Raw genomic sequence first — 17,222 nt, 5'->3', positions numbered from 1 at the left:
CTCTAGGACTGCTTCCAATGCCAGGAAAGATAGAGGAGCTTTTGACAAAAGCTTGTAGGGACAGGACAAAGGACAATGACTTTAACCTGATAGAGGGGAGATAGCAATGAGATCTTCGGAAGTTCTTCCCTGAGGGTGGTGAGGCCCTGGCACAGGCTGCCCAGAAAACCTGCAGCTGCTCCATCCCTGGAAGCGCTCAGGGCCAGGTTGGATAGGGCTTGGAGCAACCTGGTCTAGTGGAAGGTGTCCCTAGCTGTGGCAGGGGGCAGGAACTGGACAAGCTTTAAGGTCCCTTCTAACACAATCCACTTCCTAACTCCATGAAAAAAAGTAATTCCAAATACCAGATGAAGAAACTTGATTAACTCATCACTTAACAGCATTATTTCAAGGGTGAAGTAACCATTAGAGGTTTATGACAGCATTTTTCATACCTTGTCTTTAGCCAACAAGGTGGTTGCAACAGCATATGTGAAAACCACTTTCTACTCATGCTGTCAACAGAGTCATTAATTGAAATATCTGTCATATTCAAGTTGGTAGAAGTATGACAGCATACTTGACAGTTCCTAGATTAATTTTAATTACACAGAGTCCAATGTTAGAACATGTTCCAAGACTACAGCTACAAATAGAAAGCAAGCAATTCTTTCCAAACACCTACATATTTGCAGTACTATCAGTTTTAATAAGATACAGAGTATTACCAATGCATTTTCTCATCAATTACAGTTATTACTGCTGTACTGTTTTCTAGGCTATCTCATCATCTGAGCCTGAAGCCTAACAAATACTGCAAGTCAATGACTACGTTTCAGCTCAGAGCAACAGTAATGCAGCACACTACAGAGAGTGGCTCTTTAGTGTGTCAGCAGAGGAAAGTAACAACCAAGAATACCAAAGATAAAATTTCTATAGCATGGATTATGATGACAGTATACCCACTGTGAGGCTCACCAGTTACAACCTCTTCTAGATTGTTATTCTGCGACTAGTCTGAAGAGCATTTGAGGTGTTTACACAGCTATTTAAATATCTACCCAGCTAAAAATGTTAAGCCCAACTTCAGTTTTGAGATGAAGTTTTCCCAACCCTCTATTTTTATATGTAAAGATAATATGAAGGTGTTCTCAGTACACACCCTTTGTCAAAAGCACTCAAGAGTTCCACAAAAGACACAGCCCAAGACTTTCAAATTCAAGATTTTATTTAGTCATATCCAGCATGGTATGGAACTGCAGCTGTCCTTTAATTGAAAGTGGTTGTGTAGAAGACTTCACCTCTGCAAGAAAAAAAACCATGAAGAATTAACAAACTTAAAAGTCTCTGAATCTAGGAGAGCTGTAAATCTATGCTTTAACTAGAATTTGTATGGGCTTTGCTTCATCCATAACATGCTTTTGTGGCCGAGGCCTTGACTTACATGAAATCATACAGTTCTCATCACTAAAGTCCAACACAAGTCTACTGATTTTTTTTTTCTCCTTAGTCTAAAGAATTAAAAACATCAGATCAGCAGAGGAATTTCACAGATTCAATTTGTTCCAATTATGAGATTCCAATTAGGAATCTTCCCAAGAACTACTTGGGTCATTTCAGCTCCTCAGGAAGAGTTACTGTTTCTCAGATTATAGAACCGGCAATACCAGGTATTTCCAAATCTGAGCAAGATAAAGTGGACTTTCAACTGGAAATGGTATGTTTTGACAGTCTGAACTATGTTTGAGGCTTGCTTTGTTAGCATCACTAGCAAGCATCAGTTAAAATCGTTGCTGCTGTTAATGACCTAATTTTAAGTGGACTTTACCCTGTAAATGGTTAGGAATGTTCTATGTAGATGGTGTGATTGTTTTGACATGGCTGAACTGAAGTTCAGTAAAATTTGCTTTCCACTGCGTTTTAACTGGCACATTAGAAAGTGTTTACAGTATCAGTTTCTCATACTGTTCTGTTCACATCACACACATCAGTTATTCGTCCAGATGACATGAATTGTAGCTTTATGTTTATTCAAGGGCACCAGACATAATTTTGGTTGCCATTATTTTCCAAATAAAATCAGTACCACTCTTTTGTCAGTTAGCCCAGCCACAGACTACCAAGCTGCAGAGATGTGGCCTCTGGCAAGTCAAAGTTAAAATAAGGAGAGTGCAGCAGCTCTGTGAAGCAAACTTAAATCCATTCATTACTTGAGTTTAGATACCATTGCAGACACAACTCTATGCACCTGGACTGCAAACAGCTGAAAACTATAACAGTTTTAGATTAGACTCCTTAAAGCTCTGTTTTGAACACAGATTCCACTATGCTACAAGATGTAACATCAGTTACCCAGTTAATGATATTACAGTCTGTTGTCTTCATTTCTTAAGAAGCTGGTGCCTGACAATAACAAAAGGGGCAACAAATCCACTTCCAAGGAATCCACACATTAGTGCAAGTAGTCGCCACTTGTTGTCCACAGAAAATGGAAGGTTCTAGAAGAGAAAATTTAATTTTAGTTCTGCAATCAATAATTACTTCCTCCATGACTTGAAAAACATGAGAAGTTTCCTTGGGAGGAAAATTATCACAGTAATTAGAACAGCTTGGATGTGACCTCTGGAGGTCATTTTGTTCACTCTTCTCCTCTCCCCCGTTTAAAGCAGGGCCAGTTTGCTGACAGCCTTGTCCAGCCAAGTATAAATGTCCCTGAAAAATACCCACAGCCTCTTTAGGCAACCTGTTGTGACATTTAATTACCTTCATTGTAAGGGAGTTCATCACATATGTAAAATTAGGTTTTAAATGTAGAACTTAAAAGCACTTGTTAAGCACAAGGTACATCAGAAAGCGTTTACAGTATCACTGTTGCCCCTCATACTGCAATGCTCATCATCTGTACCAATGAAGGCTGCAAAGCCAGACACTGAAGTCATTCGCACCACAATTTGCTTCGCTGGGACCCCCAACAGTGGTGCCATAAGACTCCGCAGCCCACCTACTTCATCAGCTGAGAAATGGCAACACGGCAGCACTGCTCTGCATCCATTTCTCTGGAAGCTTAGAAACCGTGTGCAGAACCCTTGCTGGGGGCACATCGAGCGAGGAGCTCACCTTGAGCACGCCCACGGCAGGACAGGGGAGCGTCTCACGCCGAAACCAGGCCAGGCTCGCACTGTGGCTTCAGCAGTGCTCTTATGGGTCCTCCTACTCCAGGAATCTCCTGATTCCCAGCCCCGGCCCCACCCCGGAGCTAAGATTGCTGCAGGCAGCCCGCGGGCCCGAGCGCCGCCAGCGTTACATCATTTAAGGACTCTTTCCTCCTCTCCCGCTCTCCTCACAAAGTCATTACCTGCCTCTCGGCTACCCTTCCCCCCCGCCCCACTCCAGGCCGAAGCGGGCCCCGACACCACCCCCCCGGCGCCATCTCCTCACTGAACCCGGCTGCAGGCCCCTTCCTGCGACCTTCAGGCCACGCCGCAGTGGGCCGCGATCTTCTTCGCATCTTACCTTCCCCGGGCCTTCCTCATAGTGGCTTCTGCGGACGGCGGAGGTGGTGAAGCGGCGGACAGTGGTAGCCAGCATGGTAGCGACGGCGCAGCAGGTACCCTGCCTCCTGCGACCTTCCCTCAGCGAGACTAACGCCCTCAAAGAGCAGGAAGCGGTGCTGGAAGGGGAGGGAAACCGTTTGTTCCGCGAGGCATGACGGGAGTTGTAGTGCAGAGAAGAGCTGCGCGATCATGTGGTGCCGAGCCGCAGCATCCGACTGGACTAGCTCAGCGCCTCAGGGGCGGGAGAGTTGCGGTGTATCGCGCCCCTCGCCCCCATTTTGTGGGCTGCGGCAGGCTCTGGGTTGCGGTGCTGGAGTTGGGGGGGGGGGGGGGGGGGGGGGGGGTGGAGAAGGCCAGATGTGGGGAAGGGGGGCAAAAAATCAAATAACTGTGCTTGTTACTTCAAGTTGATCTTCACTGAAAGCTGAGGAAATTAGGACTGTTCAGTCTGGGAAAAAGGTCTCTGTGTGGAGACCTCTAGCAGCCTTTCAGTGTCTGAAGTGGGTCTACAAAGATGGTGGGGAGTGACTCTTCATCAGGGACTGTAGCAACAGGACTGGGGGGAGTGGCTTTAACCTGACAGAGGAGACTGAGATGAGGTCTTATGCAGAAGTTTTTCCCTGAGAGGGTGCTGAGAGAAGTTCTTCCCTGTGAGGCTGCCCAGAGAAGCTGTGGCTGCCCTGTCCCTGGCAATGTTCAAGACGAAGTTGGACGGGACTTGGGGCAACCTGGTCTAGTGGAAGGTGTCCCTGGTCCCAGCAGGGGCTTGGAGGTTTTTGATGCTAACCATTCTGTGATTCAGAATAACAGTTTTTAACCTGGAGATCTTAAACCTTTAGTCCTTTGGAATGTTGCAGGGTGGTGGAGGTGTGAGTCGAAATCTGGGCTTAATCAGCATTGTAGGAACAGAAGCAGCTCTGTTGTCCTGAGATTATTCTTCACCAGGTGTGCAGAGAGTTTTTCATCCCCCCCCCCCCCCCCCCCCCCCCCATCTAATTATATTTCTGTATGCCAGAGTTTATGGTTTTTTCTTCATTTCCTAATTGTCATCTTAGGGGATGCTCTCCTGCTTTTGCCAACTCCCTTGCTATTTATGCAGCCAGGCCTCTCTTTTGCTCCTCTTTCTCAAACCTTTCCTAATTGGAATTCATAGTGCAGTGGTGCTCTGTGACATGTATGGCAGTCTGTTTGTCCTGGTTTTGCCATATTTATCTCTTGTAGTGGATTTTAAATTGCTTGTTGCTGATGAAGAGATGCTGGGTACAGGATAAAGTTGCATGTCAAACAGTGGCACTTCACTGGTGAAATTTTTGTACCAAATTAAGATTTTCCATGTTACTCAGCACCAAGTAAACCATTAATTGTCTTTCCTATGGTCTCCTAGTCAGCTGATTCACAAAATCAGTGATAGGACTTAAAAATCTCTTTTCTGTGTAACATCATAAAGTAATTTTTGCTTAGTCTACTAGAGTATCATTTTAGTCACTCAGTGGAATTGTAGTTCTTGTCCTTATGCTATTGTAGGTATTTTTTGGCATACCGTAGCTGCTGTTGTTCTCCTGGTGGGAGAGTGGTGTCACAGTACTACATTGCTATTGCTGGGCTTGAGCCTACCACCTGTATAAATTATGTATTAGGCAATAAAACTGTTAATTTCAAACACAGATACTAAGCATCACATAGTAGAGAAAATTGTCCCACCAGTGTGAGAGTTTACTCACTGGCTTTCCTATGTATCCTAGTGCTACAATGTTTCATTGATTGAGTACCTTCTTGTATGTTTCTGATAGGCCTATGTGTCATTGTTTCATTTTAGGGCTATGTTGTGTATTTACACATAGATTAATATTAGAAGGGGCAAAACCAGTAGAACCAGTATCTTCACTTCCAAATAATCCATGAATCTTCTAAACTGGCAATTACAGTGATGCAGTTATGGACTTTCGTTAGCAGTAATAGTTTACTTTTTGAACTGGTGTTCTGCAGATGTTTTCTATGTAGACAGAAATAGCTATCTGTAGGTAGATAATGATGGAGAGTGGTAGATCCTCAGGAGAACGAGTAACCTGGTTTATAGCTGGTGAAGAATTTTGTATGAACACTCATATCTGTTCACCTTCTAAACATAAGATAGGAAATTAAATATGCTAGTCCGGGTGCTTGAAAAACCATGCAGAAAGAGTGTAGAAAAACAGTTGAAATTTTGGCAAAGAAATGAAAGATAATATCTTCAAAATTATTAAAAATACGTTCAGTAATCATAGTGGGGATAAACAGGTAGAAGGGCAGATTATTAAAAGATACAGTGAATGCTCTGCTGGGTACCTTTGGAAAAAGACTGTGTAACTTACACACAAAATTGGGGCCTTACATAAGGAATTACTGGGTGAAATTCCCTGTCCTGTTATGCAGAGGTTCAGAACACGTTATTGTAATGGGACCTTCTGGCTTTTAAATCTGTGAATCTTTGAATCTAGGCTTTCAATTCACACAACTCTTTTCTTCCTTTAAAAAAAACCCTGTTGCTATAATTCCTTAAATTTGCCAGGTTATCTTCTTCATTTTCAGTAACATACTACATTTTGCTGCTTGTGAATATGACTGGGTGATGAATTGTTTTGGGTACTGCTTCCTTACTGCTACTCATTTTCCCGACAAGGAGCTTTTCTCTACTTGAACGGTAAGGCAAAAATATAACCAAGAAAAAACGGTAACTAAAGAAAACAATGCTTGATATCTATATTGTGATCTAGATGAAACAAGCATAGAAAGATTACTGGACAATTTAACAAGAGTCTCAGGGCCATAGAGAGGACGATGAGATTCCAAGGTGATCATGCCAGTCACCGGAACTGGAGTGATACAACCAAGATGCAAGTCGTACTGCCTTTTTCAGTCCTCTTTTATGTGTGGATGAAATACTTGTTTTTAAATGCTAAAATTATATGTGGTTAAGTTCAGATGTATATACTTCATGAAAACTTTTTAATACCATAAACACCCTAAGTATCATGGATGGAGATCTTGGGAGACAATGTCATTATCACATACAGCACAATAATACTTGTTTTCTGCAGAAATTATCCTGTGTATTTTTTGTCATAATAAGTTACTTTTTGGAGCAGTTAACAGTGAGAGTTTAACATCTTTCTAGTCATAAGGTCAGGTATTAACCACAAGATAAAGCAGTTGTGAAATGCTAATTAATGAAATGGAAATGCTGAATAGAAGTTTTAAGAGACATTATACGATGGATATTAGTTACATATTTTTAGCAAAACTATGGGTTAATAGACATAGGCTTAATAGAAAAAGTTACTTAATGTCTTACTCTAATTGCCCAATTGTAGAGATATGTCTTTCATAACAATAATTTGGCTTGCCTTATATATGAGAGTTGGGTTTTTTTTTGTTATTGTTGTTCCACAAGATGAATACTTTAAATGTGAAAATGTGTTAGAAGTATAAAACAAAATGAGAGGAGCGTTAAAAATGACAGGGGGATCATCAACCAAAAAAAATGAAGTGTTAGAATGTGAAGCATCTGTATTTAACACAAGGAATGGCTGAAAACCTTTATATAAAGGGGTATAGAGAGTGCTAGTTTAAAAGAATTCTTACTTTAAGTAGACTCTTTCTTCACTTCCAGAGAGCCCACGTAAGTTTCTGGAAAGTGAAATAGAGCAATTGTCCTGTGGAAAGAGTTACAGCACTGTTGTAGGTGTGGATAGTATAAAGACTTGTGGGAGAAGGTTGTTAGGTGAAGTAGTATTTTTTATTATTTTATCATGGACATAATTCTTAAAACTAGCCAAGCTTCCAGATGGGCAAGCCCTCCTTAAAATATTAAATGGATGGAGTTACTTCCAAAAATAATTACAGACTGAAAATAATTTTTGTAAGGCATAGTTGTAAGGACACTTCATCTTTTTTCCCCCAGGTGTTTTATTGAGTGGATCGTTCCAAGATCCAGTTTACCGTGTAGTTGCTCAAGAACTTACGCTGGCCAACAGAAGGTTGTGGAGCAGTTGTAGCAGTAAAAAGGTGGAAATGGAAGCATAGAATTAGTGCTTTTCTTGGCAGCAGTATTAGTTTAGGTTGGCAAAAATAGCTTGTCCAGCTACAGCTTTAGCCCCGAATACATGTATATTATTTGGGATTAGAGTATGAGAAAATTATTACATGACACAAAATCAAGTTCTTTCCCAGGTCCCAGACTTCTAATGTTTAGTTCATTTTTGAGTTTTATTTCCCAGGATCATCCTTGACGGTATTTAAGATAAGTAGGTACTCTGGTGGGTGTTACATTGGTTTGCAAATTTATAAGTGGATTTCAGCTTATCACAATGCCTTATAAACAAGAGAATAAGATTGGTGAGATTTGTTATTGTACTATAATATTTTTATGTGCAAAGAGCTTCCTGGCACTCCATTGTAAGCTAGCATTTTTGTCTTTGTCAACCACATGCAACTTACCTTTACTTTAAAACCATGTTAATTAACATTTTTAATATTTTACACTTAACATGGTAACAACAATTAACATATGCAGTTAGGCTTATTGGTCTCAAACTGAGTTGAAGTACTGTGACTTTGGGGTGTCTTTGAAACCTGTGCATCCAAATGTGGCTTGTTAGCTGTGGTTGGATCTTTTGTTTTACTATTAGTATTGTAGGGGGAAGTCACATAGTATGCACATATTTCATATTTTTAAATCACAACGACTGTGAAAGTGCCATAGGAATTTATTTGAGGTGTTCCTGCTTGTTAGGATAGTCACTTGTAACTCCTGTAGTGTCAATTTTCTGTGAAAAATACAGGTAATATGAAAATTTGGATATGTATTTATAGATGAAATGCTACTTGTGAAAGCAGGTTGAGCATAGCTGTAGGTGGATGTGCTTAATGTTAAAATGACAATTTCGGAAATATACCTATGTAAATTTATTTTCACCTTATGTGAAATACTTAAAAAATTGCTTTTTCATATAAATGCTTCCTTATGGATGTGAAGTCTCATTTGTATGCACAAAACCACATTTCACAAGCAAGATGAGTGTCTGAAAAGAATATTTTACCCTGATGGAGTTTTTTTTTTTGCTAATCTCAAAGCACTTTGCAGCATTAATTGAGTTTCACAAAAGCCCATATAAAATATTTAATGGAAGGTTTATTATATGAGGTCGGTTGTAGAGGTTTCACAAGAATAAAGCACTTGTGTAGTGAGTAAAAGCTACTTTGCATTATTTTGTCTTGACATCTTTCTAAAATTGAGTATGTAAAGCTGCTTTTTCTTGTCATAGACACCAAGACATGTTGGTTTTAATTGCAGTGAGCAGCGTTAAAATGACTTAATTTTGAACTGTCTTATTGTAACAGTCATTGCTTTGTCGCTAGAACTTGTGTTTGAAGGAGCTTTTTTTTGTGTATAGGATTATATAGGAGCCCTGAAATAACCATATATACCCTAAACTTACTTGCAGGTGCAGTACTCAATTTACATACGCAATAAAAGCCAAAAATGCCCTCAAGTTTTCTGACTTTTTTTTTCAATTAAATAAAATACATTTTTTAAGTTACATTCTTTCTTAATAAAATTAGGGTTTGAAGGCTTCTTTCTGTTTTCCCCAGCATCAGACAGAAAATATACAAGGAGGCAAAAAAGACCTCTTAAAATACAGTTGTAATATATCTCTCACATATATGATTTGCAGACTTCTCAGATTTTATGCCAATTTCCTGAGCATATATTGACTGTCACATTGTCTGAAGAAATGACTGAATGAAAAACTTATACATGTATCCTTGTTTAAAAAACCAAACAACTGAGCATGAGTTTTTTGTTCCTTGATTTTGGAAACAAATGTTGGACAGGTGGAGGGGTGGAACTCATTTTAACAAGATCAGTGTTATCAACAGGAAATTAGTTGCTTCCAAAGCCAATGCTAGATGTTATGAACATTTCCTAGAGAAATACATTCTTTAGAGTAGGCTAAAGTTTGTGATATATTGGGATAACTGAAAAGCCTCTTAAGAGTACACAAGTTCTATTGCGTTTTGAAGGAGATGCTTAACTTATCTAGGGATTTTTTTCTGTGGATAGTCAAAGGACCAAGTTACACTCAAACTCAAGTCGAGTAGTTGATGTAGAATGAACTGGAAAGGACTTATTTGTGTCATACAAGCTGTTCTACTTCGTATGTAGACATACATGACACAAATACAGCTGTTATTTGCAGAAAGAGGTGCCCTACGTTAATACACACATTGCTGTAGAGTGAATCTAGTTATGTCAACAATCTCTTCCATTTCCGTGCTTATATACTTGTGTGCAGGTTACAGCTTATTCCAGTATATGTATTTTAATTAAAAGTACCAGGCTTTTAAGCAAATTACTGATATAATTTAAGTAATATGTCTGAGATGAGAACTGGCAAACTTGAATTAAGAGATCAGAAAGAAAAATAGGTTAAAAGTCCGAACATCTGGAGATCATACCAGTCAGCCTTACCTCCATCCCTGGAAAGGTGATGGAACAACTTATTCTTGATGCCATCTCTAGGCATATCAAGGATGAGGGAGTCATTAAGAACAGCCAACATGGTTTTACCAGGGGGAAGTCATGTTTGACCAACCTTACAGCCTTCTATGAGGAAGTAACTAGGTGGAGGGATGATGGTAGAGTGGTAGATGTGGTTTTTCTTGATTTCAGTGAGGCATTTGATACTGTCTCCCACAGCATCCTCATAGATAAGCTAAGGAAGTGTGGGCTTGATGATCAGGTAGTGAGGTGGATCAAGAACTGGTTGAAAGGAAGAAGGCAGAGAGTTGTGGTCAATGGCACAGAACCTAGCTGGAGGTCTGTGACTAGTGGAGTCCCTCAGGGGTCGGTGCTGGGACCAGTGCTGTTTAATATTTTCATCAACGACCTGGATGAGGGAACTGAGTGTACCCTCAGCAAGTTCACTGATGACACTAAATTGGAAGGAGTGGCTGACACACCAGAAGGCTGTGTTGCCATTCAGTGAGACCTGGACAGGCTGGAGAGTTGGGTGGGGAGAAACTTGATGAAATTCAACAAGGGCAAGTATAGAGTCTTGCATCTGGGGAAGAACAACCCCATGTACCAGTACAGGTTGGGGCTTGACCTGCTGGAAAGGCCTGAAGGGGAAAGGGACCTGGGGGTCCTGGTGGACAGGAGGATGACCATGAGCCAGCAATGTGCCCTTGTGGCCAAGAAGGCAAATGGCATCCTAGGGTGCATTAGAAGGGGTGTGGTTAGCAGGGCAAGAGAGATTTTCCTCTCCCTCTACTCTGCCTTGATGAGGCCACATCTGGAATATTGCGTCCAGTTCTGGGCCCCTCAGTTCAAGAAGGACAGGGAATTGCTTGAAAGAGTCCAGCGCAGAGCCACAAAGATGATGAAGGGAGTGGAACACCTCCCTTATGAGGAGAGGCTGAGGGAGCTGGGTCTCTTTAGCTTGGAGAAGAGGAAACTGAGGGGTGACCTCATCAGTGTTTACAAATATGTAAAGGGTGGGTGTTAGGATAATGGAGCTAGGCTTTTTTCAGTGATATCCAGTGATAGGACAAGGGGCAGTGGGTGTAAACTGGAGCATAGGAGGTTCCACGTTAACATCAGGAAGAACTTCTTTACTGTAAGAGTGACAGAGCACTGGAAGAGGTTGTCCAGGGGGGTTGTGGAGTCCCCTATGTTGGAGCTATTCAAGGCCTGCCTGGACAAGTTCCTGTGTGATGTACTCTAGGTTACCCTGCTCTTGCAGGGGTGTTGGACTAGATGATCTTTTGAGCTCCCTTCCAACCCTTGGGATTCTGTGATTCAGTACTTGGTGGTGAAGTATTGTACCAGGAGTGAGTGGTCTTGAGGGTAACCTCCAAAATTTTACTTGGCTTCTCATGTTTTTCACCATACTCGACTGTTTTTTTTGTCTTGGCTTGCAACTCTTAAGTGAGGCCAATATTGCTGTGTTTTCTATGCATATTTGTATGCCTCCTTTGGTAAGGCTTGAACCCTCTGGCCACTTTCAAATATTTTTGACAAAGAAGTTTCTCTAATTTCCATGAAAAGAAGTAGTCATGTGTAGGAAAGAAAAATTTGGGAGCATTTGCCTTGTGAGGTAAGTGTTGGGTTTTTTTTCTCAGCTATGATAGCCATGTGCTCTAGGGGATTACCTGTGCAGTTGGTTGAACAGATGAACATAAGTCTTTCAGGTGTGTGTGGGAGAAACACAATTGGTGTTGGCAGCGTGATCACTGTGAGCCTGACAAGGGAAATGGATCTTGCCTGGGGCACAGGGGGATACAAAAGCAGTAGCTGAAGCAAGTGGGGTAATTTGCAGTAAGAGTTGATGGTGACAGACAAATGAAGAGCATCATGTTAGTGTTGGCTGTTTTTCTTAAGGTTTTCAGGTTGTTTGGTTTTGGTTTGTTTGATTTGTTTTTTGGGAGTGTGTGTGTTTTAGTTTGGTTTTCCCTCTTTTTTTTTTCTATTTTTGGTTGGCCTAATAAAGTAGAAAAAAGGAGAGGCTAAACTGTTGTAAACTGTTGTAAGCTTTGTAAGTATGTGTGGTTTGCTCGTTACTCAAACTCTTGTTAGCCACTGAGTTTATTCCACAGTATGTCGTGTGAATAATCACCTGCCAAAGCAGAATTCTGATATGAAAACAAAAGGATTTAAAACAGGTTGAAGAAACAGAGAAACTTGTGGATGAAGTTGGAAAGGATGTTGTAGTATCCATGCTCATTGTGAAACTGATGCTATGAGGAAGATGGAAGCCTTATGGAAGGAGTCTGGCCTGCTGAGAAGAAATGATGTAATATTTTAGAGGTTACACATCCTCCAGCCAGTGCTAATACACTCATGCATTGAGAGTTGTTCTGCTCAAGGATAGAGAAAGCGGCTGGTGAGAGTTGGAAACTGTTAGTCAGGTTGCTGAGATGACTGGGACTGCTGGAAACTTGGCTGCTACAAAGGTAGCAGGCTTAATGTGATGTCTAGGTTGTTAGGTATAGAGGAGTAACTTGACAGTCATGCACCATAAGTGCTAATGACACAGGGAAGATGGTGAGTACCTGGGAGACTAAACTCATGCTGCTAAGGAATGACTGACCAGGAGTTTCATGAAGGTGTTGTTTGGGTGGTGGTGCTGTGTTTTCATGCTGGGAGATAGAGCTCTGGTGTTGTAATGCATAGATGAGGTAATGGTGTAGAGAGAAAGCATTAAAGTTGTTCCTTGTCATACAGGGACTGCAGTGTAGATATCTGGGGAGTGACATGCCAGCTGAAGTGCCATTTGCTCACAGTTCAGTTCACCTCTAAATCTAGCCTAATACTACTGCGTAATGTTTAAGGGAATAGGGAAGAAAGGGCTGCAGTTAATTTGGGAAATCTGAAAACCTCAGTTGCTCACAAGTTCATTGTCACTTGCTGTTCTGTGAGAAGGCTGCATTTCTAAAGAAATACAGCAGTTAAAGGGAAATGAATGTGGAATCAGGAAGATTTTTTTGTTTTGTACTCTTTATTAAAAGAATTAACTGTTAAAGGTCATATTGCAGTTCTCTGGTACTTACTGGATCAATGCAGTTACACCTATTTACTATTAAGTACTTTCACAGTGCTGACATATTCAGAAACTTGTAGTTAGTCATAAGCAGTAGCTCTCTGTATTATTAAGTTTCTCTAATAGCAGAAGATTGATCAGCTGCTAAGAAAGTGTTGTTCTTGTTTTTCTTGTTTATACGTTGTCATACTATCAATTCACTTGTGACACAAGCCACAACAGCATTTAACTATATCTTTTAGAACAAGGATAGCTGCCAGTGGAATTACTTCTGACTTACCTTGGTTAAAGAGTAGTACCTGACATTTTTAAACCCATTCAGAGATACTTTGAGCAGATGTGCAAGTCTTGATAGGAGATGAAATTATTTTATTTATGATATCAGGATGCAAAATATTATGTTGGAGTTCAGAGCTGGAGCTTCCATCAGAGCCTGCTTCTGCTAACACATATTCTCTTGACCTGCAGCATTTCTTTGAGGAAGGTGGTTAGTCTGTCTACTGACATTATCAAGAAGTAGTAGCCTGCTCTGCCTATGGGCAAGTGAAACTTTACTGACAGCTTGTTGAAAGACGGTCTGATTCTGCAGTAGTGATGACACTGGTCAGGCTGTGCGCTTACATTTACCCTCTGTACTGCAGGGCCTTAAGAGGCTGAATCTCTGTTACTTGATGCTGGCCTTATATTTAAAAATTGACATGTACAACAATATGCAAAATACACATATTTGTATACAGGTATATATAACTGTATATATATATGTATATATATACAGTTGTACTTCACCCTTCAATATAATGGAAGTCTCAAGAGCTTCCTTTCTGTTTTCCAGGGGTAGTATTTCTCCCTTCTGTAAACATCACCTTAAACTATGCACATTTCTCAACCTATTTTTATTCATTAATAACATCCCAGTTTGGCAAGGTATTTTATTTATCAGTAAGCCCTTCAGTCACTTCTACTGCCTTGTTCACCGACCTCTTCTGTAAACTTAGTTTTTCAAGAAAGTTTTTGTAATTTGCTGGTTAAATTGAATGTGGCACCTACCAGTGATCATTATCATGAAATATTAACTGTTCAAAATGTTGAACGTTAAATATTCTTGTTGCCTCTCGTCTGTATTCATTGTGTGTCAGCATTATCACCTTTGTTTATGAGGTCAGCAAACAGCTAACATCTGCTAAGTATTCTTATGTTTAAGAACTGGCTGTGTTTGGTCATCAGTCAGGCATGCTGAAGTTTACTCTTGGACTTGCTTATGAATTTGATGTGTAATTTGGACTGTACTGACTCATTGACATTAAATACAAACTTAAAAGAAAGTGACAGTGATGTCTGTTCATATTGTCATTAGAAGCAGTAACAAGATTGCTGTGCTAGAAATTGTGGAGTCAAGACTTACCAATCAAAGGAATAAGGTGGGTGGAAGGAGACATTTCAGTGATACACTTTTCATAGTTAAGTAGAAGAAACTGTACTACATTAATTCAATAGAATGGCATTTTCAAAATGTTTTCAGCTAATGCGTAACCGCAGGTTCCTAAGTTTCAATAACAAGGTTTGTGCAAAGCTGTAAACTGCAAATGCATCCCAAAAGCTAGATAACTGTTGTTTTTTTTCCCTAATGGAAATCTCAAGGTAGTCATCTGCTACACCTTTTGGCAGCTAATCTATTTCTGTGATGCATTCCAACATTTTCCTTGAAGGTAAACTAGATTTTGATACTGTGCAGATTCCTGTTTGGAATGCACTGTGCATGTTCTTCTCTCCCTAAAACAAGATGACTTTTTATGAGAAGACAGTGTTTGCTTTGTTCATGCTGAGGCACAGTAGGAGAATTGCATGTTGTGGTTGTACTGAAGGTTTATGTAGCAAGGTTTTTGGTAGTAGTAGGCTTCAGGATGAGGTCCTGAAATAGCCAAACTGTGTTACAAAAATGTAAATTTGCCTTCCTTACTTCAGAATACTTGAAGTCGACTCTGTGCACAGTGTTTGGCTCCTCTCAAGTTGCCTGACAGAAGGTGCAGGAATGTTCTCCACAAGTGAAAAGCCTGTTGGTGCTTCTCAGACTGGGGCTTTAGTAGCAGAATAATAAATGTGGGAAAGATGGGGCAGCTTGACAGTGATGGTGCAAGTCCAGCAGGAAAAGGCAATGAAGACCTGAAGTGTGGTATGGCTTCCTTTGCTTAATCTGGTCTGGCTGCAGGTAGGAGCATGGTTATGGTTCTAGCCAGCAAGGCTGTCTTCTCTGAAATTGAAGCCAGTGAGTTCTCTCAGTCAAGCCTGTGAACTAGCACACAGACAAAGTATGAGTTTGGGTGCAAATAGAAACTGAAGCCTGAGTTTTTGTGACTATTAATGAAATACTAATGTCAGAGTATCAGGCACTAAGGATGCACCCAATATCTTGCATGAAATTTATGTAGAACCTGGAACTACAAAATCCTCATTCAGACCTTTACATGAACATTTTTTAAGATCTTTTATCAACTTAATTTGTTCCTGAGATTAAAAGAAATCCCCTAAATGTCTGAAGAAGTATACTCTGGAATTCAAGCTGGATGGACTTATTGTCATTTTTAATCCTTTGTGACTCCAAACTTTTATCAAATGCCTGATTTATTTATCACGTCCTATGAACATTTTCTGTTGCCCAAAACCTGTCATTTTTTCATGTCTCATCTGTGCTTTATTCTGTGTCTTGGAAGAGATGTGTATAAAGCTGAAGAATTTGATAGCTTCAGCAGCTTGTCACTCTCTCCTTTAAAATGGTTCATTTAATAAATGGCAATTCAGTACATTTTATATATGGAAATTATTACCAACTAGACACGGGGATAGCAGTGGATGTTTTTTCCTACTGCACATACTCAATTGCTCCACAGAATTTCATTTCACAGTTGGAAACTTGACTCCTGACTAGAGCTGTATGATACTGCCAATTTTTTGCTTTGACTATTCGAGTGTAAAAATGGCTATCTTTGTGAGAATACAGCATATTCAATCCAGCTTAAGGGTGTCTCATTACTGGAAAGCCAAGTGACTCTTCTCTGTGAAAATAAGCAGACTGAAACACTGGAAATCTGAAACAGAAAAACCCCTCATTTTCCTATAGGTACTCAGTTTGAATAAAAATTATTTATTGCCTGTCTTGATCAGGATGTAAGATTATGAATATTTCATTTAAAATTAACACAAAACTGAGCAGATCGATGGTCCATTATACTCACCTGTTTCCTACTATTCAGGTAGCACTAGCACAGTTAAATCTAGCTAAATGGATTCTCTTATGGTTCCTCAGAGTAAGGAGCAGGGCCTTGAGAGCTGAGCCATGAATTTTTGCAGTTGTTGTTTTGCTGGCTTTTGCTTTGGTCAGACAAGCAAATGTCTTACTCTCTCTTGCTGAATCTTGCTTGAATACAGCTGTTAAGCTTTTCACATAAATACGATGCATGACTGGAAATGTGCTGGAAGCTGCAGTTCTGTGGGTAAGAATTGAAGGGCAGATACTTCTGCATGTAGGAGTATGGGGCAGTGGTATAACATTTCTATAAGAAAAAAAAGAGTCTATAAGAAAAAGGTTATTTCCACAGTTGGTTTTTACTTATGTTCATAATGTCACACATCAACTTAACACAAATCATTTTTATCAGCAGTAACAGTTTCTCCTAAGATTATTCCCTAAAGCATGAGAATTGCACATGTAGAATAAGTATGTAGAAACCTCTTGAGATTGAGGGCTTGTTGCCCCAGCTTCAGCCCAGTTTTTGCCTCTGCTCTGTAGTTCTGTGATTTCTTTAATATGGAAACCTCTTGCAAGTCATATGACCAGAGTGAAAAAATGTTACAGTGTTTGTTCTTTTTTCTCCAAATGAAGTCTCTATCTAGCCCTTACTTGGAAGACCCCTTGGGGCCATTTATTCTTCTGCTGTTTTCCTGGGGTGCCTTAAACTGAGTTTCCTGAGTACTTGACCCATGGACTGATGCTTCAGTTCGGCAAGGCTCTTTGGTGTGCAAATGCCTGGTACTACATGGCACTCCAGTATATGCTGAAGTGCATCCCAAACTGGGATTGGCATTTACAAGTGAATCTGTGTTTGCATCTGAT

The 17,222-nt window shown here is 40.3% G+C and overlaps 1 protein-coding gene and 2 non-coding genes across 3 annotated transcripts; all 3 read right to left on the bottom strand.

The window, feature by feature from the left end:
• Window positions 1–1,186: 1,186 nt before the first annotated feature.
• On the bottom strand, window positions 1,187–3,668 carry COX7C (cytochrome c oxidase subunit 7C). The gene is made up of 3 exons (XM_005145951.3): window positions 3,493–3,668; window positions 2,332–2,477; window positions 1,187–1,282 (listed from the first exon to the last, which is right to left on the bottom strand). The coding sequence occupies exons 1-2, from the start codon at window positions 3,565–3,567 to the stop codon at window positions 2,361–2,363; spliced, it is 192 nt and encodes a 63-aa protein (XP_005146008.1). The 5' UTR covers window positions 3,568–3,668; the 3' UTR covers window positions 1,187–1,282; window positions 2,332–2,360.
• LOC115946006 (small nucleolar RNA Z39) lies at window positions 1,908–1,967 on the bottom strand. The gene has a single exon (XR_004080166.1). It is a non-coding gene; the product is annotated as a small nucleolar RNA Z39 (small nucleolar RNA).
• On the bottom strand, window positions 2,822–2,884 carry LOC115946005 (small nucleolar RNA Z39). Its single transcript, XR_004080165.1, has one exon. It is a non-coding gene; the product is annotated as a small nucleolar RNA Z39 (small nucleolar RNA).
• Window positions 3,669–17,222: the final 13,554 nt, after the last annotated feature.

This window comes from Melopsittacus undulatus, chromosome Z, assembly GCF_012275295.1.
Source record: "Melopsittacus undulatus isolate bMelUnd1 chromosome Z, bMelUnd1.mat.Z, whole genome shotgun sequence".
Classification (NCBI taxonomy): domain Eukaryota; kingdom Metazoa; phylum Chordata; class Aves; order Psittaciformes; family Psittaculidae; genus Melopsittacus; species Melopsittacus undulatus.
Note: the sequence above shows the minus strand (reverse complement) of the source record. Positions and strands in the feature narration are given on the sequence as shown.